Below are 23,947 nucleotides of genomic sequence, written 5' to 3'. Positions count from 1 at the left end.
TGGCTGTTTTGGTTTAGATACACTATACACAACACATTCCCTTTATTCGGAGCCATAATGTTGATTGTGCCTAGCCTTCACCACCTTGTTGTACTTCTTAATTGAGTCACCTTCAGAGACATCTCACATCTACAATATAAACAAATCATTATTATTATTATTTGTTTACTGTACAGAAATCTCCATATGGAGTATATAGTGCAACAGATTAAATTAAGAATAAATTGTAGTGATTGTACTTAGCTATAATTAATACATTGTTTAAATGTGCTTAAGGTAGGTGATTCCACAGTACTGCTAGATAGGTTATTCCATAATTTAATTGTAGAGGGGTAATAAGAGTAAAGGTAAGAGTCAATTCTGGAGTGTGGCTGCAAAAATCGTTGATCGTGACCTCGTGTTTGGCTTGCTGTTGGGATTAAATAGTTTCTATTATCGATGTGAACTTGTCTATGCACCATTTTATACATCGTAACTAGCTTCAAATTGTTCTGTCGCTGTTCAAGAGTTGGTAGATTCAGGTGATCTAGTATCTCAGTTACACTAGCCCAGGGTGAATAATTGTTTGTAATCATATCACTATAGCTAACTTGTTTTTTTCTTTGTGTAAATTGCATTTTAGTATTGTGATTTTCAGAAACTCCCTTACCTGTATATGCATGCGTATCGTTTCCACTGGCACACACATTGTTCTGAGTGCTGGCTATGACACTGTTTATACATGCCCAATGGGTAGGCTGCAACGTTGGTGTATGTACTTGGTTGTATGTGACCCGGTCCTAGTAATTACATATCCAAATAATAAGAATAATAATAAATGACGTCTAATAATAATAATAATAATAATCCCTAATTAAACATAAAATGCTTAATTTTTCCTTATATCATCAAGTTATGTACCTCAGGAAATATCCTCTGCTATCAGATGTTTTCCCCAATGATGTCATCATTAATTTTATAGACATAATTTCTAATGAAGATACACTTAAATTGCAGGAAGAGCTGGATTAGTGATTCAGTGGGCCAATTTAAAGCTTATCATGAACCACGATAGTGGATTCATAATAGGGATCGCCCATGTTTTTTGCAAAAATCCTAATAGAACGTACACCTAAAAGCCACCTTGAAAAGCATCCTTCAACCCAAAACAACCCTCTGGTGATTCTTTGCAATGTGTATAGGTCCACTAGTAAGTATCAAGTGAAAAGAAGCAGTATGTGTATTTCAGACAAAAATGAAATATGCCCATTTGTTCATATTATTATTATTATTATTCTTTCACAGGCATATATAGCAAAGTTTACAAGACGAATCCTGGGATAAAAAGTAGCAAGGCTTGTTGAATGGATCATTGTGCGTGTCCATGACCTATTTTTGATTTCATTTTCGGATGGAAACAGCCCAAACCGGGCCGTTTTTTCTTGCCAAAATGCTATTACGCTCGAGAAGCCATACAATTTCACACTAAAAGTTAAGTTTTGGTGTGCACTGCTTGTGGCTAATAGAACCTGTCTTTATTAAACTCAGTATAGGCCAGGAAGCTTAACCTGGGCTGATGACTTTGTTGAAAGGTGGTTTTTTCACTCTGTGATTATTGTACGTGGGCGGGTTATCCAGATTAAATACTCTAATAATGCAGTCAAGTGTATAACAACAATTCTTGCACTGAATTTGACAGCTATTAAAGGCACCAGTAATGTAAATTGTAGCTCATATTGGGAGACTCTCAGTCTGTATGCACATTGCAATTTGATCAGTTTCTTGTCTACTGAAACCTTGACTGCGTTACTATGCAGAATGCAATATTACACTATTCACCATAGTCTTCATTATCAATCAAAGAAATCCATGTTAATTTGTACACATGATATTGTAGTCAATAGCACAAGAAGAGGAGATCATATGTTCCAACAACTTGCAGCAAATGCTAGTCAATGATACAGGTCTATAGTTCGATGGATTAGTACACTGGCCTTTCTTGTATACTGGTATTACATATGCTCTCTTCCAGTCTGAAGGGAGTTCACCCCGATGTATAATGCAGTCAAGTGTATAACAACAATCCTTGCACTGAATTTGACAGCTATTAAAGGCTCCAGTAATGTGAATTGTAGCTGAAGACTCTTAGTCTGTATGCACATTGCAATTTGATCAGTTTCATGTGTGTACTGAAATGTTGATGGTGTTACTATGCAGAATGCAAAATTACACTATTCACAACTGTCTTCTTCATAATCCATCACTGGATTAATAAAAAGTACACAAACTAGATGAATAAAAAATTGGAAATTTTAAAATGGGAATAGGGATCGCTGAAAAAAGCCACAAAACAAGAAGGGATCGCGGGGGTGGTAATGTAAACCGCAAATCCCTATTTTGACTTACTTCAAAAGGACAGAGCATGTAAATAAAGATTTATGACAGAGAGTCAAAATAGGGATTTGTGGTTTACATTACCACCCCAGCGATCCCTTCTTGTTTTGTGGCTTTTTTCAGCGATCCCTATTCCCATTTTAAAATTTCCAATTTTTTATTCATCTAGTCAAATGTGAACATCTAACTATAACGTTCTCCTGTTTTATCAGACTGTACCATTAATAACTGTCCTAATGGGTAGGTTAAAACAGTGCACCCGAGGACCAAGGACCCAGAATTTGGTGACCTGGGGGATCCAATTCTTGGAATTTTATGCATTTCACAATATTCTATACTTGTACTAGCTACTTTTGCAAGTGGTCTTGCATTGCCAATCCACTTTTTCTCGATTACGGTGTCTCACATGATAATAGTCCAGTTGCATGTAAGGCCTTAGGAATGCAATCAGTGCTAATTGCCCATTGTGCAACCACTGGATGCTGTGGATGCCCATAAAAATGTATTGAAACCATTGGGAAAACATGATAACCTACGGTAAAATTTCTGTTACTTACAAAGTATATGGTCTGTTCCAATTTTCTGTACATGGATTGAAACTACATTGATTTCTCTGTCGTTCGTGGTCATCCACTGTGAATAGGACAAAAGATGCCTGAGTTATAGGACCATGAAGTTAGAAAAGTTACCAGACAAGGCTTTTCACAGTTGATATTTGTAAGTTCATAGTTAGAAAATCATTCAAGAACGCCAACAAATCTTAACAATAGGCTTTGTTGTAAATTTCTTTGCAGGAAAGTGCTGAATCAACATGACAGCCAACTAAGTTTCTGTAACAGCATATTCAATGAGCTCAGATTCATTATCCAGGCCATTGTAACACACTTGTTCTTGTCTGGTAAACAAGGAAAACAAGCAGCTGCCTGTGAATTCGTCTTCAAAAAACATTTTCATCACTAATTCTATACTTTACTGACCCATAACTTGCTATTGGCTTAGCGCATTTACAGCAGACAGACATCACAGGGCATAGAAATCAATGTAGTTTCTAGTGCTGCTTAAAAATCTCAGATACCTCCTTTAGATTTTAGGTGACAAATAGATTTTGTGTTTATGGTCATCCATTTCCCAATGGTGTTTGTACATTTTTATGTCTAACCACAGCATTCAGTGGTTGCGCAAACACAATTAAAGATCAATTAAAATACTTTCCCTTACATGCAAGTGGACTATTAGAAATTATAAGCGTCTCTGAAAAAGTGTCTGAAGCTGACTGCATTTATAGGCCACCACCTGCTGCACAATGAACATACTATACTATATTATGTTGCCTAGCTACTAAAGTTTGGAAACATTGTGCATGCAAATATTCCTGGGAAATAGTGATTACTAGCTAAGCAAGTTTCAGTCCAGCAGCTCGACACCAGACTTCATACGTCATGGTGTATTTGCACAATGTTTTCAGAGGTGCTTATAATTTCTAATTAGTACAAATATCGTGTGAGACATTGTGACAGGGATAAAAGTGGTGCAGAAGTACCTAATACAAGTATAGAATACAAGTACACTTGGAATTTTCAACTAGAGTAGGGACCATGGCACATTGATAAAAAGTACTGAAACAAGCTGGAGCAGTGCAGATATTAAATCACAGCAAAACAATAAGAAGTGTTATATCCCTAATATGCATTTTAATATTTTTAAAATTTCACAGCGACTTGTTGAAAGCATTTTGGGTCAATCTGAAGGCTTGTTTGGGCTTAGTTTTACCTAACCAATACTGCTTCATTGTCGTCAGGGAAGTGAGGCTGATTATTGGGTGATGTTTTTCATGGGCCATGCTCACATCTCTGTGCATGGTCTCTACTATACAGTACTATCATACTGAATGACTGTGAAGTGTGCAAATTCCAAGAACAGTTGGATCCCCACGAGTCCCCTGGTCCTTGGTCCCTGAGGCCACTTTTTTTCCTATTCATCTGTGATTGGAATTCACTGCCAGCTAATGTAGTTATTTACTGAACAATTTGTATATGCATACATACATACACTATTATGAGGTTCTGTGCATCACAAACAAATGATAGCAAATTTTTTTTTTGGTTGCAATGTGGTAATTATCAGTTTGATTATACTTAGCCAATACTGCCAAGGCACCATGAAGGGTTTCTGGTCAATTTTTGTTTAATGGAAAAGTGCAATCCTTCATTACTATACTTATGATATACTGTTTCAGACTTTCTTAGAAAATGTCTTATGTTAACTTCTGGGTACACTGTTTTCTTCCTGACCACCTGCATTTTATTCTGGATGGCCCTCCTTGCCAGCTTCTCTGGTGCATGATAAAGGAGTAAGATTTGGTAGGCCTGCTATTCAACTGGTTGTTCAATATGGTATTAATCAATAAAACAAATTATATATTCTGTGCTGTTGAAGTAAGTGTGACAGAATGTCATGCTCAACAGATTATACAGTGGGTTTTAACTGATCCAAACCGGACAGTAGGCAACATGATATTAACACCACCAGTAAAAAATAAATTAATTAGTCCAAGTCAGGTTGCTGCGAGCAGAGAATATTCTCTGGGACGCAGTGATAGCAATTGCTGCTGCTCTATCGAGTGCTGTTTTGGAGTGGGAGAAACTTTGTTTTGAAATGTTTTTTCATTACCGTAATGGTTTTATTAATGTAATGGCCAAGGCATCCAATTTGTATAGTATAGTACCTAACAGTAAACTAGATGACCTCACCCTCATTGGATTAGCTAGCTGCACATGCACCCCTTGGCTGACTCGAGATATACTCTAATACAACAGTCATGTATGATATTCTAATAGAGCAGTTACCAGTTAATTGTAGCTAGCTGTGCTACAAACTAAACAAACTAGTATTTTAAAACAAGAGATGAATGAAGGTATTACAGCATAGCTCACTGGGAAAGTCCCTACTTTGGCACATTAATTATTTTGTTCAATGCCAAAGTAGGGACTTCCCACTGAGCTATGCTGTAATACCATCATTTATCTCTTGTTTCACTACTTTTTATTGCATAAATTCCTACTTCTTTTTAAATTAAAAAAAAATACTATTATTGTATCTTATATACATATTAGGTATTACAATGACTGGAGCATCTGATATTAGTATAGATTTGGTTAGTAGTAATCAAATTACTGACTACTCTTTTATAACTCAACCTTTTACACTTGATTCATTCAATGCAATTTTTCGTTGCATTTCTGGACTGGGACCTTCTAATGATGATGGAAATATTGTACTGGGTGGATGGTACTTTAATGGAATCCCATTACCTGTTTTACAAGATTGCACTGGTCCTGTACTTGAACAACGAGGAGCAAGTCGTATAAACTACCCAGGAATAATCAACTTATATCTGTGTGGAACACTCACTACTACTGAAGAAGGTGTTTACTCATGTATCATGATGAATAGTTCGATGTTGAACCAGACCATGAGGGTGGGTGTGTACTTTAGTGGAAGAAGTGAGTCACTTGATATGTACCCCATCATCTCATTGTTAACCATCTTTCATCTCTCTACACAGCTGCTCCAATGATAGACCCTCCATCATCATCTACTGTAACAGTTGTTGCTGGTTCTCTCCTCACATTGTCCTGTACCTCACGAGGTTCTCCCCCAGACACATTTACATGGAGGAAGGATAGTGGTCCAATAGTACAGTTCACTAGTATCACTGCATTGACTCATACTAATACTAATGCACTGTTCCGTGCTGACTACTCCATTAATAGTGTTACTACAAGTGATAGTGGAACATACACATGTACTGTGACTAATCCGATTGGAAGTGATAGTGAGACCATCACTGTTACTGTTATTGGTAAGTCTGTACTTATCCCCTATTTATACATACCGTGATTCACTTTATTTTCATGAAAAAAATTTTCATGATAAAAAATTTTGTGTAAAATTTTTTGCATACAATTTACATGAATGACTGCTTTTGATAGAATACTTCAATCTTATGTAAAAATTTTCGTGTAAGAAATTTTCGTACAAGTTTTGCATATGAAAATAATTTTACAACGAAAAAAAAACCAAATTACTGTATACTGTAAGTACAAGTACTAGGAATTTAGGGACCATAGAAACAAAAAAAAAGTAGTGAACAAGGAGGTCACTTACTTCTAATGATATACACTTCAATCTATACCATGAGGATTAAATTAGACATGGCTCAAAATGAGGTGTTGTATAATGAAAATTGAAATTATTGCTACAGTAATAACAAAGTACTGATAGCATACCTTTGTGATCAGTATTTGACTTGTACAATGGTTGAGCTGGCATTGAGTAACAGTTGATTATGAAAAAGTAACACTGTGTAAGTAGTGGTAAATACAGGTAACAGTAAGCATCAGTGGGTAACTACAGGAAACAGTGTATAGGCAAGAAAGGGTGACTACACGCCACTATAGGCAACTGCAGACAACAGAGGTTAACTACTGGTAAAACAGTAGGTAAATACAGGCAACAGTGGGTAACAGCAGGCAACAATGTAGGCAACCGTGAGTAATAGTAGGCAACAGTAGGTAACAGTGGGCAATAGTGAGTAACAGTACGCAATAGTAGGTAACTACATACAACAGTGGGTAACAGTAGACAACACTAGGTAACAGTAAGCAACAGTGGGTAACAGTGAGTAACAGTAGGCAATGGTGGGTAACTACAGGTAACAGTGGGTAACGGCAGTGAGTATAAACAGAAAACAACAATGGGTAACTGTAGGCAACAGTGGGTAGTGGTAGGCAACAGTAGTTGCTCACTGTTGCCTGTAATTTCCCACTGTTGCCTGTAATTACCCACTGTTGTCTACTGTTACCAATCGTTGCCTACTTTTACCCACTATTGCCTGTAGTTATCCACTGTTGCCTACTGCTACCAAATGTTGCCTACTGTTACCCACTGCTGCCTACTGTTACCTGCAGTTACGTACCTACTGTTACCCACTATATACTGTTACGAAGAGCTCATAATGCAAGTAAGGAAGAGAGTATCTATCCCAGGGAAATCACTGAGTCAATTAACGCATTAAACCTTGTTCACAGAATAAAACCTTGACCTTATTAACACTAACAAGCACCAATCAACAGTTCCCTATTACCAGAAGAAGGATTAATTTGATCAAAAATAACTTAACTGAAGTTAACACAGTGATTTTGTACAGGCTATATTGGAAGCTTGATGCTCTCTCTCTACTTAATTGCGATCTCTTGCTACCATTTATCCAGTGTTACCTTTTCATGATTAATCATTGCTCAATGCTAGCCCAACCGGGCGCGCGCCAAGTTAATAAACCGTTTTTGCAGATTGTACACCGTTTCTTACCATCACATAGTGACTAGAATTGTGCTGAAGTTAGTTTTCTTCTACTTGTAGGCATGCTAGAAATCGCTCGCTCGAAGTTTCTATTTAATGCCCACTGCACTAATGCGTTTTGCAATCACCTACGCTGAAAAAAACTATCATTTAACCTGCTAAACTATTATTTTGTAAGCACTGTAAGCATATGATTCACAGCCACTAACATACACTGTGGTTAACTCTCGTAAATTATTTCCCATGCTGGCAGACTTCAGAAAACCATCCTCGCTGTCACTAAAGACTTGGACACGACTATAACATGAAAATACTACAGTAGTTTACCTTTTAGAATGATAAGGAAGCAATTCTACATCAGGATTAAACAGAATTTTATGGATTGGTTAGAGCACAACATGCCATGTGGTAGGCATTAAATAGAAACTCCGAGAGCGCGATTTCTAGCATGCATATAAGTAGAAGGAAATGAACTCTAGCACAATTCTAGTGATTGTGTGGCAGTTGGAAACGATGCAAAATTCGTCTCTAACGATTTTCTACTTGACGCGAGCCCCTATTGGTTCCGTTCCGGCTTTTAGCGCTACCCTTCAATTTCCATTATGGAATACCTCATTTTGAGCACATAATGTTATGTATGTATTAAATGTCCTCCAATGTGAATGTCTTCAACTGTTGACCTCTGCTACTAGGGTGACAGACCGTGGAGCTAAAGACTTGTCAAAACTAGTATGCACTGCACTTTTTGGCTTCTTGTATGGCTTTACTGGGGTATTTTATAATTACAAGGCTTTTACAGCACAAGTGCTGAAGGTCTGTAGGACACCTGGTCCTACAGCATGTTATATTAAGTATGTCAGAAAGGAGAAAAAGTCCATGACTGGACCTCAATCCTGCAGCGATACAATTTATGCATGAATGCTTACATGAGCCTGCCAGGCGGTCATGGTACTTTCTTGTAAATTTTATGTGTTTTGTATCTATAGGAAGCCTAGAGGACTAACTGTGAAAGCCAGTTTTCCATAGGCCCCAATGTATTTTGACATCACTTTTGATTAGCTGTTAATCACGTATACTTTGGTGTAGCAATAATAGTGAAGGTGACCTCCCTTGTTTCACTCCTTTTTGTTTTTACCATCCCTTATTGATTGTAAAAAGTTGCCCTACCCCCAAGGGAGTTTCTGCAACAAAACTGGTTAATTTCCATTGAGACATTGTTGAGCTACTAATGCATGAAAACAGCATTTTCTTGGTTCCTGAAAATGCACACTTGTTTGTCACGCATCTGCACTAGCTGTACTTGGCTGCACAACACACTATTGTGTGTCCTGACATGATGTGCTTCCAGCATGGCACGATGAGTAGATATTTTTATTTCAGTTACTAGGATAATATACCTGTTTGAATGCCCATACAAAAGTCCCAATACCAGCTAGCAGTGAAATTAATCCCTGCTATCAGTGAAAAGTTGCAATTTCATTGGCCAGAGTATGTAGTGCAGTTGCTTAGCAATGGTTGCTAAGATATGGTTTTTATGGCCCAAAATGTTTATTACCTTAGACACGGTCTCCATGGCAATGGTTGTTAAGGATACCAAATTAGTGATTGCCTAGCAACAGTTGCTTCACATATACTAATACGCACTTCTAATCTGTTGAGGACCATCACTGACTTCTCAAATTGTATAATTACTGAACCAAAATTCACAAAAGCAAATTTCTTTAATAAAATTTGTACATGTGCAGTACATAAATATATACGTGTGTATAACTTAAGTTGGATTGATCTTATGTGTTTGCTATTTTCTCCCAAGCAACTCCATTCACCATATCATTGCCTTCTCCTGTACAAGGAGCTATGGTGGGTAGTCCCCTAATGATCCAGTGCATAGTAAGTGCAGATAGTGGAGTGGAGTCCAATTCACTCTTAATCAGTTGGATGGGACCTGGAGGAGAGAATATTGCGAGTGATAGTAGAGTGACCTTCACAACCACTTCTAGTGGTAACACACACACTGGTAGTATCCAGTTTGCCTACCTGATGGAGGGAGATGAGGGTACATACACATGTAATGTGATGTCATTATTACCTGCAGCCAGTGGATCAGAATCAGTTGAAATTGATACTCTTACAAGTAAATATTGTCTACATACAGTACTGCTCAAATGCAATATCATCTCGCAATAGTGTGAGCGATTGAAAAACTTTCTATATAAAGGGCGTGACACCCATTTCACTCGTGAGTATTCATCCCATTTTGTTTGGGATGAATGCTTGTAAGTGTAATGGGTGCCACGTACTTTAATTAGCGAGTTTTTAAATTGCTTGCACTTTCACGAGACAACGTTGCATTTGAGCGGTACCTATGCACATGTAGGACAATTTAAATCTACAGTAAACCTGTATGTGTCTGTTCATTAATGGATGTTTCCATCATTTTACAGTACCTAATTCCAATGTAACTATAACTGCCCCTTCCACTCAGATAGTTGGTCAGCCACTAACATTAGAGTGTAGTGTGACTGCTGTGAGAGGTATTACCAGTAGAGTGGATATTGTATGGAGGAGTTATGGCACAACTTTGAGGAGGGTTAATGACACATCACCAACTATGATGGACAATTCAGTAGTCTACACTGATTCTTATACTATCCCACAATTGTGTATGTGTTCAGTTGATCAGAATGAAGTGTACCAGTGTGAGATGGTGATCAACACTAGTCCACTAGTAATGGCTACCGGTAGTGTTACACTGGATGTGATGGGTGAGTACATACATCTGTTTGTCATTAGCTATTACAGTAAAACCTGTATAAAGTGGTCACCTTTGGGCCATAATTTCTTGGCCTCAGGGGCGTAGCCAGACGTTTGGTGATGCTAGGGCCTAAGCGTGTAAGTGTGTATAGCAAGACCAAAAAGGGAGCTATCTACCTGCTGACAATATAGCTTCCCACCACCAACTATATCTCCTTATTTATACTACACAAATGTAGCTAAGTAACTTGCTACACTGCTTCTCTGAATACTGTGACTGCTCTATTAGAGCATATTTATTTTAATGCTCGGCCGGGTTACACGAGTTCTGGCTATGCCTCTGCTTGGCCTTAATATGAAGGTAGTTGCATTATGCAGTTAGGCTAGTGTATAAGTGCCTTATAATAGGGGAATTTAAAGTTGGCCTTTATAGAGAGGTGGCCTTTTCTACACAGGTGGTCACTATGAAAGGTTCCACTGTATTAGTTTGTAAGTTGTGTATTGTCACCTGAATGTCATACAGGAGTAACAGATAGAACAATGTACCATAAATATTGTATGGATTCTTTTTGCAACCAATAATACCTTGGTTTAAGTGTACATGACTTCAATTTTAAAATTTAAAACAAGAAAATGATTACTACAGATGCAGCGTTGTTAATTCTTATATTAAAGTAAAACTGAGAAAAACAAGCAGTTATTGGTGTGTGTGTTTCCAATCTGACAACAGTTGACACAATATAACTGGCTAAGTGATACATCATATAGCTTTCATTATGTCACTATTTTAATGTACTCCTTGGTCTCAATAAACGATGCTTGCTGTGCTTGTTATATGTACCCTTTCGTCTTGCATCATTTTGTTATCTTCCCTTAATTCTGCTTGGTTTACCGTTACCGCCACATGAAACCGTGCTCACTATGTATATGCATGGTCCACTACAGTATTGTTGAATACTTATTGATTAAGGTGGCTCAAAACAGTTTTGATATGACTGCAGCAATGTTGTGTAAGCCATTGCATTAGCTGTGCAGTAATGTTATACCTAGTGCTATTTACCTTTGTGGTTGACCACAAGTTCCTGTCTTGAGTATACTACATTACGTATTATAAATCACCTGTTTGGATACAAGAGTTCATTAACCTTCGAGAACCGATGGCACAGTTTCTACAATGCCTCCTCACAAGAAAAGAACAAGCGTTTGGCATCAAAACATTTCAGAAGTTCAAGTAAGAAGCTGTACACAGAAAGTAAGATGACATGCGTGCTTCATGTGATGTCAACTTTAAATAATGCATTTCAGTAATAAAAAATGAGTGCACAGCTGCAGAATACTATCAGAATACTATCTTGAAAGGTAGCAATATGATTGAAATATCTGCATGGTAAGTAAACAATGTAAGAACTTACATTGCAGTAACTTACATTGCAGTGAAATTCGTTCTGAAGGTCTAAATACTCCAGAAACTGAGACACCTGCATGGTATAATACTATAGTTGTTATGTGTTTCCTAAAGGTTGCGACTCACCAGTATACGTGATCCGAACACTAATGCACCATATGAATGATTCCCACATCCAGCCAGCACATCAAAAATGGATGACAGTAGCATGGATTCATCAAACACAAAGTAAGCTCTAGTATAGTTACGCTAAAACACAACATTTAACTCAACTTAATTGTGGGGCTCAGATATGTTGCTGAATTCATTGATAGATACCAGCACTCTGTCTACAAGGTATATGTACGAAGACAGTCAAGAAATTGTTTCTGTGCAGTGTTACCCAATAGTAGTACATCTGACCGGATTGACACCTACATGACATTCTTCAGCAAGCAGGATGGAATTTCTCCTCAATTGTATCCACTACCCCAGTCACTTAAGGTGAAGTTGAGCTAATCATTGAAGGTGGACATACATCCTCAATCCAAATGAGATAATACTGCCAATATGGCTTTTGGGATTTAAATTACCCAGCTCTGTCATTTCTTTTGAATGGGCAGTATTTATTTTTCTGATTATCAGGGCATTATAAGTTTGGTGGGGCTTCCAGTGATGTCTGACACTGACACAGCATGACAAAGCCTTGTGGCATCACTAGCAGGTGGAAGCTATAGCTTGGTATCATATGAGCACGTGTGTGAAAGGATTGGCCAATGGGGTGACAAACTTCATATGATGGTTTCTACTTAACTTGTGGCCACCACTCCAACAACAACTCAGCAATATATACGCCACTGACAAGATTGCCTGGTTTGCATATCGGACTAAGGGGGGACCAAAAGCAAACTAGGAGCACATATCTGGTGGAGCTGAAAATGACATGTTGCGAACTATTCTTGAGGATGTGATGGTCAAGGGTTTTAAGGTGTCAAAGGCCACAATGGACCATGCTAGAAACGTTGCTTGTTCTGTGTTCCCTGAGGTAAGAATGTATTGCTGAAACCACTCTGTAAAAGTAATCACTGGGACTTGGTGAAGATAAAATCAATACCATGCATGGTAAGCAAATTAGTTTTAATGTATGCTGTTGATTTTACACATACAGTGCTCATGTTGGTGCAAATCAAGGATGATGGATGCTTTCATATAAATAAGGCTAAGAAGGCTCTTCGCAACATTGCCTGTAGCCGTAATGTCATTACATCCACCCACACAATAGCAGCCTTCTCTGCCACGCTACTGAAACTTTACTCGCACTACTGCTTTGATGTTATAAATAATAGTTAGACATTGAAACATGGGGTTCTATGGAATTTAGAAACCCGAAAGGCCCTGTAGTAGTGCACTCGCTTCGCTCGTGCGCCACAACACAGTGACTTTCGGGTTTCTAAATTCCGTAGAATCTTGTGTTTCGATGTCTAACTAATTTAGACTACAGCTCGTTTATGTACCTTCCCAGCTGCTTGTAACATGAGAAATGTAGCATTCGTGAGTAGAATAAGCCCCATGTAACTTGTAACGGCACTTACTATCCAGTTAAACGCCCATGCGTTGCCAATGTTACAGGTGCGTAATTGCCATGTTTGTATTGCCCCAGAGACAGGGATCTATTGAGACATAAACAAGGGATTTACTGGATTTAGATACCTGTAAATAGCCAGTGAAATTCAAGTATTTCAACTTGCTGTGGTCTAAATAGTGGTGCAAAGGTTAGTACATCGGAAGACAATTAAAACTGTATATTTGCCACCTTTTATAATGCACACTAGCTGCTGATGAACTTTAGCATCTAGTACAGGAAATGGCTACACGACTACAGGAGTACAGCAGTAGTACTGGCCAAGTTGCAGTTGAAGGTTCTATTGTCTTACATTGATGTACCATGGAAAGAGAGTTGATCTTCGCCACACACACTACACCTGCAAAACAAACACAGCTATTTGCCTCAAGGTCCATAGTTTGCACATACAGGTACTCACCAATTAATATTTCTTTACAGAACATTGGACCGGTGTGGTGTCTGTGTTGATATCCCTCAGTCTGCAGTGATAGCTGTCATGAAGGAGTATAGAATAGAGGCAGCAGCAGGAGAAGAAGAGGCATACAGAAAATTATCTGAAATATAAGTGAATATAAACCCACACATGTTTTAACTCCCAAACTTTGCTTCAACTTTATAGGAGTAACTTAAACAAAAGACTAACCATTGTCATGAATTAGAAAAAATGATTGCATGGCAACAATAAACGCATTTGCAATAATGAACTCTGAGTACAACTGTGACACAGTGCTGGAGGAAGATAGAGTAGAAGAGAATGAGGAAGCATCGACCTGCACTAATGGACGAAGGTGTTAATAGTCCTATCCTGTTAGAAAATTCTGCACTTGATGCTGAGTCCTTCTTAGAGAGTCACGTCTGTTAACATTTCACCTATTGTAAGAATCTTCTTCACCTGATATTGACATTGGTAAGCCATTCGTTTTCATCTATGACTATGAGACTACTTGAGGAAGTCATATGGCAGATCACAGCAGCAATGGTACTAGCACCAGAAGGAGTACACATCTCTAGTCACACATCCAGACATATTTGTGCTCTTTGCCTTCTAAACACAATATTATAAATGTATTACGAAACCATCCAAAAGTAAATATTAGATCAGGGCTTAACCTGGATAATAGTTCCATTCTGCTGTGCCACCTGATTCACAAACCTTACCATCCATGTTGACAAATTGCGTAAACACTGTTGTGAAGTCTACCTGGTCAACCAGATGAATGGCTTTTATGCCACAGAGTCATGATACTACCCTGGCTCAAAATGGGTTTCCATTTGATTTTCTCTTTCTTGTGACAAAAGTGAAACAACATCCTTTGTTGACTTTTCAACAACATCAATGTGCCGACACACTTCACAATGTTAGAAAGGGGTATGTATTGATATTATGTTCATAATAAAAGTATTTATTTACCTCAGCTCATATGATGCAAGAATCCATTGTTTGATAGGTGGTCCAAAGATGACGGTTTTCGTTTGGAAAAGTTAAGAGGTTTTTCCCTTATGAAACATATAATAGTAAATCCAGCTCTTTATGTATTGTACATTACCTTTTGTCTTGCCTTTTCAGCTCACTGAGCTTTGGATGATATCCAAGCCATAAACAAGATTTTGACCAGAACATTTCTTCCTTTCACCAACCCTCAAATTTGACTATCAGCAACAAGGCACAAGCAATTGCTGAGTAGAGGATCAAAAACACCAGAATCTGTCCACACTGAAGAAGTGCACTGTTTAAGACTGATGCTATACCACTGCTATGGTAAAACATGTGCAGCAGCTGAGCAAACTGCATTTTGAAGAGCATTTTGGCAAGCACAAAAGTTTTATCTGCGCCTCCATGGCAAAACATTACAAGGAAAGTCTGGCAGGACAAGATATGGAAGCATTTCAATATATCTCATCATAGTTTGATACTTTTAGTTTTGTTAGTAAATACGGCCTTTCACAAAACTATTTACCAAATTTCTTGATGTTTTTTGTCCTTCCTCACTGTCTGCAAATTCTTTGCGCAGTAAGCAACTTTTTGAATGCTGTCAACTATATGTAATAATTATTGTAGCAGCTAACTTATGTGTGCTGCATGCTATTGTTACAGGTCCCACAACAAAATGAACTACTAGCCTATTTTTAGAAATACAACAAAACCTGTATTTATGTGTAAACCAATATTTTATATTTGCTTCCACCTGGTAATGGTGAATTAAGAAAACAACCACTTGGAATTCTTGTGTGATGTTGGTAGAACTATAGGCTGAACTAAGGAACTTGTATGAAAACTAGCTCTGCTTAGTGGTAGATAATCAGGTAAATAGTGTCTAACAGTAAATCCCGTGCCATTGAGCCAAGTGCAAACGAAGAGTTTGTTTTGAAATGAAACTTTTGCTACACTCATCCCTGAGAGTTCCTTTTTGGTTTAAATAACTTTTATCGATTTCTCTATGGCAATATTTTGCTTGTTTCAGGCCAAGCAAATTTCATGGTGAAGTCATCCAGAAACTGTTCCAAGCCACCTTAGTAATACAAGAGTAGTGTTTCTGATACTTAAAACAAGGTACATCAGACTGCTCTATTAGAGTCAAGTATAACTAACTTGTATTTCTAATTCATACCAAAGCAGCTGCCTCAGTAGTAGCTATGCCACTGTAACACATACATACATATATGACACTCTGTACATGGGAAAAAGGTCTTATCACCCATTCTCTAGTATCAACAAATTTCAGTTTAACTATTCGATGTGTTGTGGTTTACCAATAGTTGGAGCTACTTGAACCAAATCTTCATGTGTTTTGTAACAATTCCTTGCCTTCCAGAGCATATACCGTACAATGTAAGCAGTTGCCATTCAAATTTTCTGCCATTTTAATTAGAGGTTGACTATATCAGGTGAGCTTCAATGAGAGTGGTGAGTTAGTGTGGTGAGATGGGTAAACAGAATGGATGTCCTATACTGTATATTATGCCACGTTGTGGACCAATAAAGACTCAACCTGAGGAATTTTACAGTGCAAGTCCTTACCCTACTTCATAGAGGTATGTGTATAGTGGCATCACTCCATCAAGATCTCAGACTGCTTGTGTGGATTGTCGCATACTCTGGAAATACATAGCAGCCACCAAAATTTAATTTGCTCTGACTGTAATAGTGTAGTCATGTATAGGTTTGTGCCTGTGATGAAGTTTCAAACCTGGTAATAATACCAGAATTCCCAGATCCAGTCACGTATGCAAAATTTGTTTGTAGTGAATTTTGATCATAGAACAAAACTGAATCAAAGATAATTCATTGTGTTCATTGTGTTGCATTTGACAGTTTACTGCCAGTGAAATCCATGTTCTGTATTAGGAGCTCGTGAGCTCCACAAGGCACAATTTCTTCAAAGTCCTGTCACAACGTTGGATGCATTTTGGGTTGCTCTGAAAACACAGTTGGGTTTGATTATGTCTGTCCAATGTCATCTAGGAATAGTGAGGCTGGTTTTCGAGTGATATTAAGCTCAAACCTTCATTTCATGATTCCTACTACAGTGGAACCTCTCTTATCCGGGCGGTCTGGTACCTACTACTGTCCGTATCTCAGAAATGTCCTTAACTAAGAATAACATGCTATTATGCTAAAGTGGCTAACTTAAATACAAGTAATGTTGTTATTGCTATCAGTTAGTGCTATGCAGTTTAGTGGGCAGAGGGGGAAGTCACTACAGAGCAGTCATGGTCACTCCCCTGGGCTGTAAAAATGTATTATCACCTAGCAACCAAGTGGTAGTTATTAGTAGTAGAATAAACAAGCCATCAAACAGGTAAACAGCAACCTTTAGGCTCCCTCCTTGTGCTTTCATCTAAACCAAACTTCATTATGGTCAATAAACTACAAGCCACATGACCAATTTGGGCTGTCCGGATAATGGAGGTGCCCAGATAGTGGAGATGCCCGGATAATGGAGGTGCCCGGATAATGGAGTTGCCCGGATAATGGAGTTGCCCGGATAATGGAGGTGCCCGGATAAGGGAGGTTCCACTGTATACAGTATACCATGCTGCATGATTGTATACCACATTTTACTTATTGCAAAAGATTTACAAATGGACCCATGCCTAAAAGTACTGAGTAAGTGGCATAATTAAATTCTACAGCAAAAGTGACAAATGGTATAGTAAAATGAATTTTTTGAGGATTTACTAACAATCCCAAAATATATTAGGAGGTCTAAACAATTCAAGGATAAAATTTTCGCCAAAACCTCGAAATCAGTGAAAAGTTTCTCCCTCGAAATATTTACCCAGTGATATGTAGCATCCCTATAATCAAATGCAAATTATTTCCTTGAGGCATAACATATATTTACCACAATACCACATAGTAATTGGTTGATTAGAAGATAATTAGAACTTCACTTCTGTGTGATAATTGAATCGTATGACTGTTTATTACAGCAAGTTCTACTTCAACCCCTGCTCCTAACAGAGAGACATGTGACGATAACAACAGTGGAATAGCAGCTGTTTTGGGTGCCCTATTTGGAATATTCGCTGTTGTAGCTGTAATTTCCATAACAATTAATGTGGTACTAGTAATCTTCATCCAAAAGAATAAAGCAAGGTAGTGTTATGAGTACTACACATGTAAATGCATAAGTATAAAGTGCGCAGTGTTGGTACAGTGTAATTCCAAGAATGTGCATGGCAGTCATGTAAAACATGCACACAAATGATAATAGTTTGTTCAAAGTATGACAATTTTATGTTAATGTGCATATTTTAGTGCTATTTTTAAGCATTGGTTTCATGGTAGCTATTATTAGTTTGAAACATCACAGCTTTAAATGGAGACAATTCAATTGATTGCATGGTATTCACACTGTAATACTTTTTAGAACTCGAAAGGTATCAGTTTTATACTGCCACAGACCTTTTAAGCCCATAACTGAGGCAATTGCCTCATTTTATTGCTCTCAGAATACTGTGTAATTCATTGAAGGGATATATTATTATTGTTTACATTAGGCAACAACAGTCTCATAGTTGATTGTCTTAACATGTAAATACAAAGGTGACAATTGCGTAGCCATAGTAAGAGTCATAGTTGTTAGATTAATGCCATGGGAAAGCATTGAAATATCAGTGAATGTAAATATTTAATAACAAACTTTGTATATTTAGGAACCAGGTGCACCCTTAAAGCCTGTACGCGTGTGCGTGTGCATGTGTGTGTGTACCTTGTTTTATGACATTACCTAGGTGTATCAAGATATGTGACCTGATTCTAAGAAACCAGCATGAAAATGAAATTTGTACTAGTAATAACATGGGTAGCAGTGAAATTTGGGATAAATACCACGAGTGTTGTATTGGAAATGGGGATAAATTTCACGAGGCAAAGCCAAGTGAAATTTACCATTTCCAATACAACACTTGTGGTATTTATCCCAAATTTCACTGCTACCCATGCTATTTCCAGTTAATACCATACTCGCTGCATATACGCATGCTGTGCATTTAGCGTTGCTATGTAGCAATTTGTCACTATATACTAAACACGTGTCAACACTAATTAGCGCTACATTTTTAACATAAATTCTAGCCAATGAAATAGCAATTACAACTTTTTCACTGCTACCAGTGAAATACGGGATTAATTTCACTGCTACTATTGATGAAACAGGTATGGTATTAAATAGCAAATAACACTACCCTATATATTTGGCTAGCAAGTTCGCACCAGCCATGGCTAAGTACAGTATGCGTTTTGGAATTCTATAGGTGTTCAAAAGCCCCCACAGCTGTTCAGTAAGTATGACAAGGCACTTGAGTGACTGAATGCATGGGATAGTAGTAATGAGTGACTAGTTACTGTTTTGAAGTATTAAAAGAATGATCCCACTTCTGCAAGTTTGAGTATCCTAGAACAAAGCATGTGTAAATTTTAATTATGTAAACTTTCTTCAGCACCACCATATGGCTTTCAAATGGTGCAGTATAGTGTCTATGGTTAACTGTAGTAACCATGTCGTAGCAAAAATTTTGAGGGATAATATTGAATTTTCATTAGAACTAAAAAAAGCAACTCATTGTGATCAAATCATTTGCACATTCACAATACCGAGTAATGAGCCCAAGTTCTAAAAATATTGTCCCTTAACAATACACTTTATATATAATAAGCACACGTGTTGTGATCTTTACTTGTGTGTTTACAAATGTAGGGTGGAGCTGCAGGATCGTAAACATATTCTAGAGAATAAAAATGTACCTACTATGGTCAAATTTAGTGAATTTGATGAGACCAAAGAGCCAACCTATGATGTTGTTGATGCTCTAAGTGGAGTGCAGATGGTTAAAATGACTCCTAATCCTGCTTATGGTAGTACTGGTCCCACTGGAACAGAAAACGTTAACATAACTCCTAATCCTGCTTATGATACTACCAGTTTCACTGCCAAGAATGCTGAAGACCCAGCTTATATGTAACCTTAAGTACACTGTTAAGTAATATTTTATGTGGTGAAAATAGTGAAAGGAAGTTGCATACGTGTTATTATTTCAGTTATTTTTATTGGCATTTGATGTTGAGTAAAAATTGACTACAATGCAATGTGTGAGTAATACACAAAAATGAGAAGCCATTGCAGCCACTTAAATTCATAGTGTAGTTTTCTTTGCCATGTACCAATTTTCAACCATTCAGTCAGGACGTAAATAAAATATTAAGCCTGACAATGTATCAGTTTCATATAGTAAAATATTAAGATATAAAAACAGATTAGGTCTCCTGATATGTCAGTAATCTGTGTTGTATAATTATTTTTCTCAGAATTTCAGTAAGGAATGTGCTGATACAGCACTCACTTTCACAAAATCATGGTGGCTGAGTCATCCAGCAATATGAAATAAAATTTTTAAATACATGGACGTGGGTAAATCATGTATTAGTTGCTGACCCATACAGGTTCTTCTCTTTTCCTTCTTTTGACTTTCACCATTTTATGTATATTTGAAAATGGGTAAAGTTGTGTATTTTAATGGGGTGGGGAGGATGATGAGTTAACAGTACAACAATGATGTTAAAATTATAAGCTGTATTGTCACAGAGTTAGCAAAGTGTGGGTTGGGGAAATGTTACTGCAATGCACATCAGCTAGGCAGGCAACCAATGTTCCCAAAGAACACAAAGAAGCATGATACTAGTGGTTCCAACCATTGTTGAATTTCACTACATACAGATAAGGCATGCAGTCATCCTCTTTTTGCTGCTTCTCGGTAGTTTGTTTCATCATTACCGTCAGCTGCCTATGACGCAACAAATTATTTTAAGGGAAGCCATACATGTGCCCAAAGTTTGTATTTATGACTCGGAGTTGTGAACTATTTGCCATTCCTATAAGGAACAAGACACAGAACTTAATTTAAAACACTATTCTCTATCAGTGTTAACATTGTGTGATTACTTATTTACTGCTACTGACCACCTATTATTATCCTTTGTCTTGTGGTTGCAGAAATTAACAAAAACTGAATCACCACAGCAATCTTAAGGCCACGATCTTTATAGTCAGGGTGTTAGGGATCTAAGACCTTTTAGTACAATTTTGGATAAAAGCATGAAACTTGCCACATATAGACTGTTTGTATTATACATATAACCCAGGTAGAAATGATGTGCTAGTTTTGCAAGCAAGATTCTTGCACTGAAATAACCTTTAGTTTTCTTACAAGTTGCTAGCTAGAATCTTGCAAGTCATTTCTCCCTGTAAAAGTTTATTTTTTGATAAGGAGCCACCTCAAATTTGACTTGGGTGACCTTTAATGCTTAAAATGATCAGTTTTCATCTATCTAACCTGTGTATGATCCAAATCCATAAATGTGGTGCCAGAAAGTTGATAGCTTGCATTAACCCAAAGTTATAGCCATGTATATGGGCTAAAATAGCCCTATTTTTACCTGCCCATGCATGCACATAGTACTTTAACATACTGTATACATATTGTATTTCCAATTTATAGCCTATATATATCCAACATTTATTAGATGCTGTCATGCTGAGTTTAGATATGTGATATCACTTGCAATTGTACAGTGGAACCTGTCTTGGTGGCTACCTGTGCTATGGTATGTACACAATGAGCTGAACCCTCAAGAACATTTTGTAACTGAAGGATGGAATTAAACATGTTCTTGAAATTTGGCTCTCATTTGTAGCACTGTTTGACCCTGTAATATTATTTCAAAATCTTTACATTCAAATGTCCGACACATAATTATACTTATGTCCAATTTTCACCATAAATGTTCTACGTGGAAGCCATAAAAGGTCACCATCTGTCGTGTGTATTGGAGCTTAGCAATGGTAAACCTCACATGTATGCTCTTGGCACCTTTGCTGTCAACGCTAATCATTATGGTTGGCTGAAATGTTTTTGAGTAAAATCCACTTTTTTTTACAAATTAGATGTTTAACTGCAATTGTAAACTATAAAACACAAGCAATTGTCTTAGCTATGATGATTAAATTAAAGAAAATAGAGGTTTAGTTGAAACGCATTATTCATACATAAACTTGCAAATTAAATTTCAGTTTGCAAGTCACACAAATTTGACCATGTACATAGCAACTGTAAACCTGTTATGCAGAATAACTACCTGGGTGTGTACCCCATGATAGTGCATTGATCTATGTATTTTCAAGTATCATGCCTATTTAAGGTGTAAGTTGTCATAATAACATGATTACATGAAATTAAGGGAAATTGAAATTATAAACCAATATATACTGTATATAGAAACCTTAAACAGGATGTGTGACCTAACATTATGTCCAAATAAGCATTTATTTCATAAGCATCACCATGCTGGGAAAACATGCATTCTAGGCCAAATGGATCTTATCTGCAATGACGTCAAAGCACAAAATGGTGGCCAATAGTGTGGACACTTTGTACAGAGGGTATTGGGAGAGATGGCGGTTCACTATGTTAACGTTTACATACTGCAGCAAGGGCTAAGTGAGGCATACATACTTAATTACAAGACAAATGCGCATAGTTTTGCGTCGATATCAAACTTAAGTCTGGTTTTGTCTGGTTGGACTATTTCACATCGCCACATCACACTAACTAGCCTCTTACCTTTATTATCCAATAGTTCCATGAAGTGAAATCTGCAAACAAAGCTCATTTTAGTGATTACTTACGAAGTGCTCACACTTAAACACAGCCATTTTGTCAATTATGATGTCATTGTGGATAAGGTTCATTCTTTCTTATACATGGGTATACCCATGTGATCATGAAAAAAATAAATTCATATACTGTACAGCAGTACACCTGCTGAAATGAACAATTACAGTTTTCTAAGTATCTTATTTTTTCCATAATGCATAATATTTACCTGGTCTTATTAACCAGGTTATGGTTTACCCAGAAACTTATTAACCAGGTTATGGTTTACCCAGAAACTACATTCTGCCTGACTCAGGTAAAATGATCTACCTGATGATGTTGTTCTGTCCACCTCCACTTTTTATCAGTCCTCAGCAAATAATCTATATTTGTGTTGCTATAATATTGATGTGAATTTTTTTCCAGTGTGTGGTGTAGCTATTTGTGTTGTGTATAATAGATAATAGTTCCTGTGACTATGTTTTTGAAGTTATACTGATTGCTTCTGTACTTGTGTGCTTATTATATATAGCTATGTATGTACACTGTTTTTACATATATACATTGTTTTTACATATATATAGATATATACATACATACATTCTTTTCATTGTATGATCTTGTACCAAAACACCTATGCTGAATATTTGAGCTATATTAAAATCAACCGATCAAGTATATTTTTAGGTGCAGGCGACCTCCTTGTTTCACTACTGATCCCAATTCTCTATAGCTAGTGATCATTAGCAATCAAACTTTAAATTCCTATATAATATTATTCCTTGCACTTGTTCGTTAACTTTTTTTTGCATAATTATGACTGGTGCAACATGTGCATATTGTTATTATTGTATCAAAAGAAACAATGTTGCCAGACTTATTGTTTTCATCTGAACATGCCCCTAGCAATCAATTCAGTACAAAAAGTTGCAAGAGCACTTTTTAAAATCTATAACTTGAGTTTCTCTAGATCTGCCTTACATAGAATCTTATCTTTCTCCCCATCCGTATGCTCCTGGTTAAAGAGAAAACCATCATGATTGTGATGAAAGTAAACATCATATCCTTGGACAAACAGCATGGCAAGGAAAATACACCTTTAATGTTAACTACATAACAACAACTAGCTAGTTATTCAACAAAATTCTGACTACAAAAGATTTATAAGTCAGCCCATTCTGTACAGTTCCTATCAAAGAAGATCCTCTGAGATGCAGAGATCAATGCTCTGGCCAGGGAGTCTAACACTGGCTTTCAAAAATGGTAGATCTTGTTGGATAAAGATTAGCTACAGC

The 23,947-nt window shown here is 37.2% G+C and overlaps 1 protein-coding gene and 1 long non-coding RNA gene across 2 annotated transcripts in view; both read left to right on the top strand.

The window, feature by feature from the left end:
• Positions 1–20,080, top strand: part of LOC136256797 (basement membrane-specific heparan sulfate proteoglycan core protein-like) — a 43,485-nt gene extending 23,405 nt beyond the window's left edge. The window contains exons 5-10 of the mRNA XM_066049838.1: positions 5,487–5,876; positions 5,939–6,235; positions 9,548–9,868; positions 10,179–10,499; positions 17,931–18,096; positions 19,700–20,080. Of these exons, the coding sequence (XP_065905910.1) occupies positions 5,487–5,876; positions 5,939–6,235; positions 9,548–9,868; positions 10,179–10,499; positions 17,931–18,096; positions 19,700–19,964 (1,760 nt within the window). The 3' untranslated portion in view covers positions 19,965–20,080. The remainder of the gene's footprint in view (positions 1–5,486; positions 5,877–5,938; positions 6,236–9,547; positions 9,869–10,178; positions 10,500–17,930; positions 18,097–19,699) is intronic.
• Positions 13,633–15,070, top strand: LOC136256798 (uncharacterized). Its single transcript, XR_010701662.1, has 4 exons — positions 13,633–13,885; positions 13,935–14,061; positions 14,116–14,865; positions 14,913–15,070. It is a non-coding gene; the product is annotated as an uncharacterized lncRNA (long non-coding RNA).
• Positions 20,081–23,947: the final 3,867 nt, after the last annotated feature.

The sequence above is a fragment of the Dysidea avara genome, chromosome 5 (assembly GCF_963678975.1).
Source record: "Dysidea avara chromosome 5, odDysAvar1.4, whole genome shotgun sequence".
In the NCBI taxonomy this organism is placed as follows: domain Eukaryota; kingdom Metazoa; phylum Porifera; class Demospongiae; order Dictyoceratida; family Dysideidae; genus Dysidea; species Dysidea avara.
Note: the sequence above shows the minus strand (reverse complement) of the source record. Positions and strands in the feature narration are given on the sequence as shown.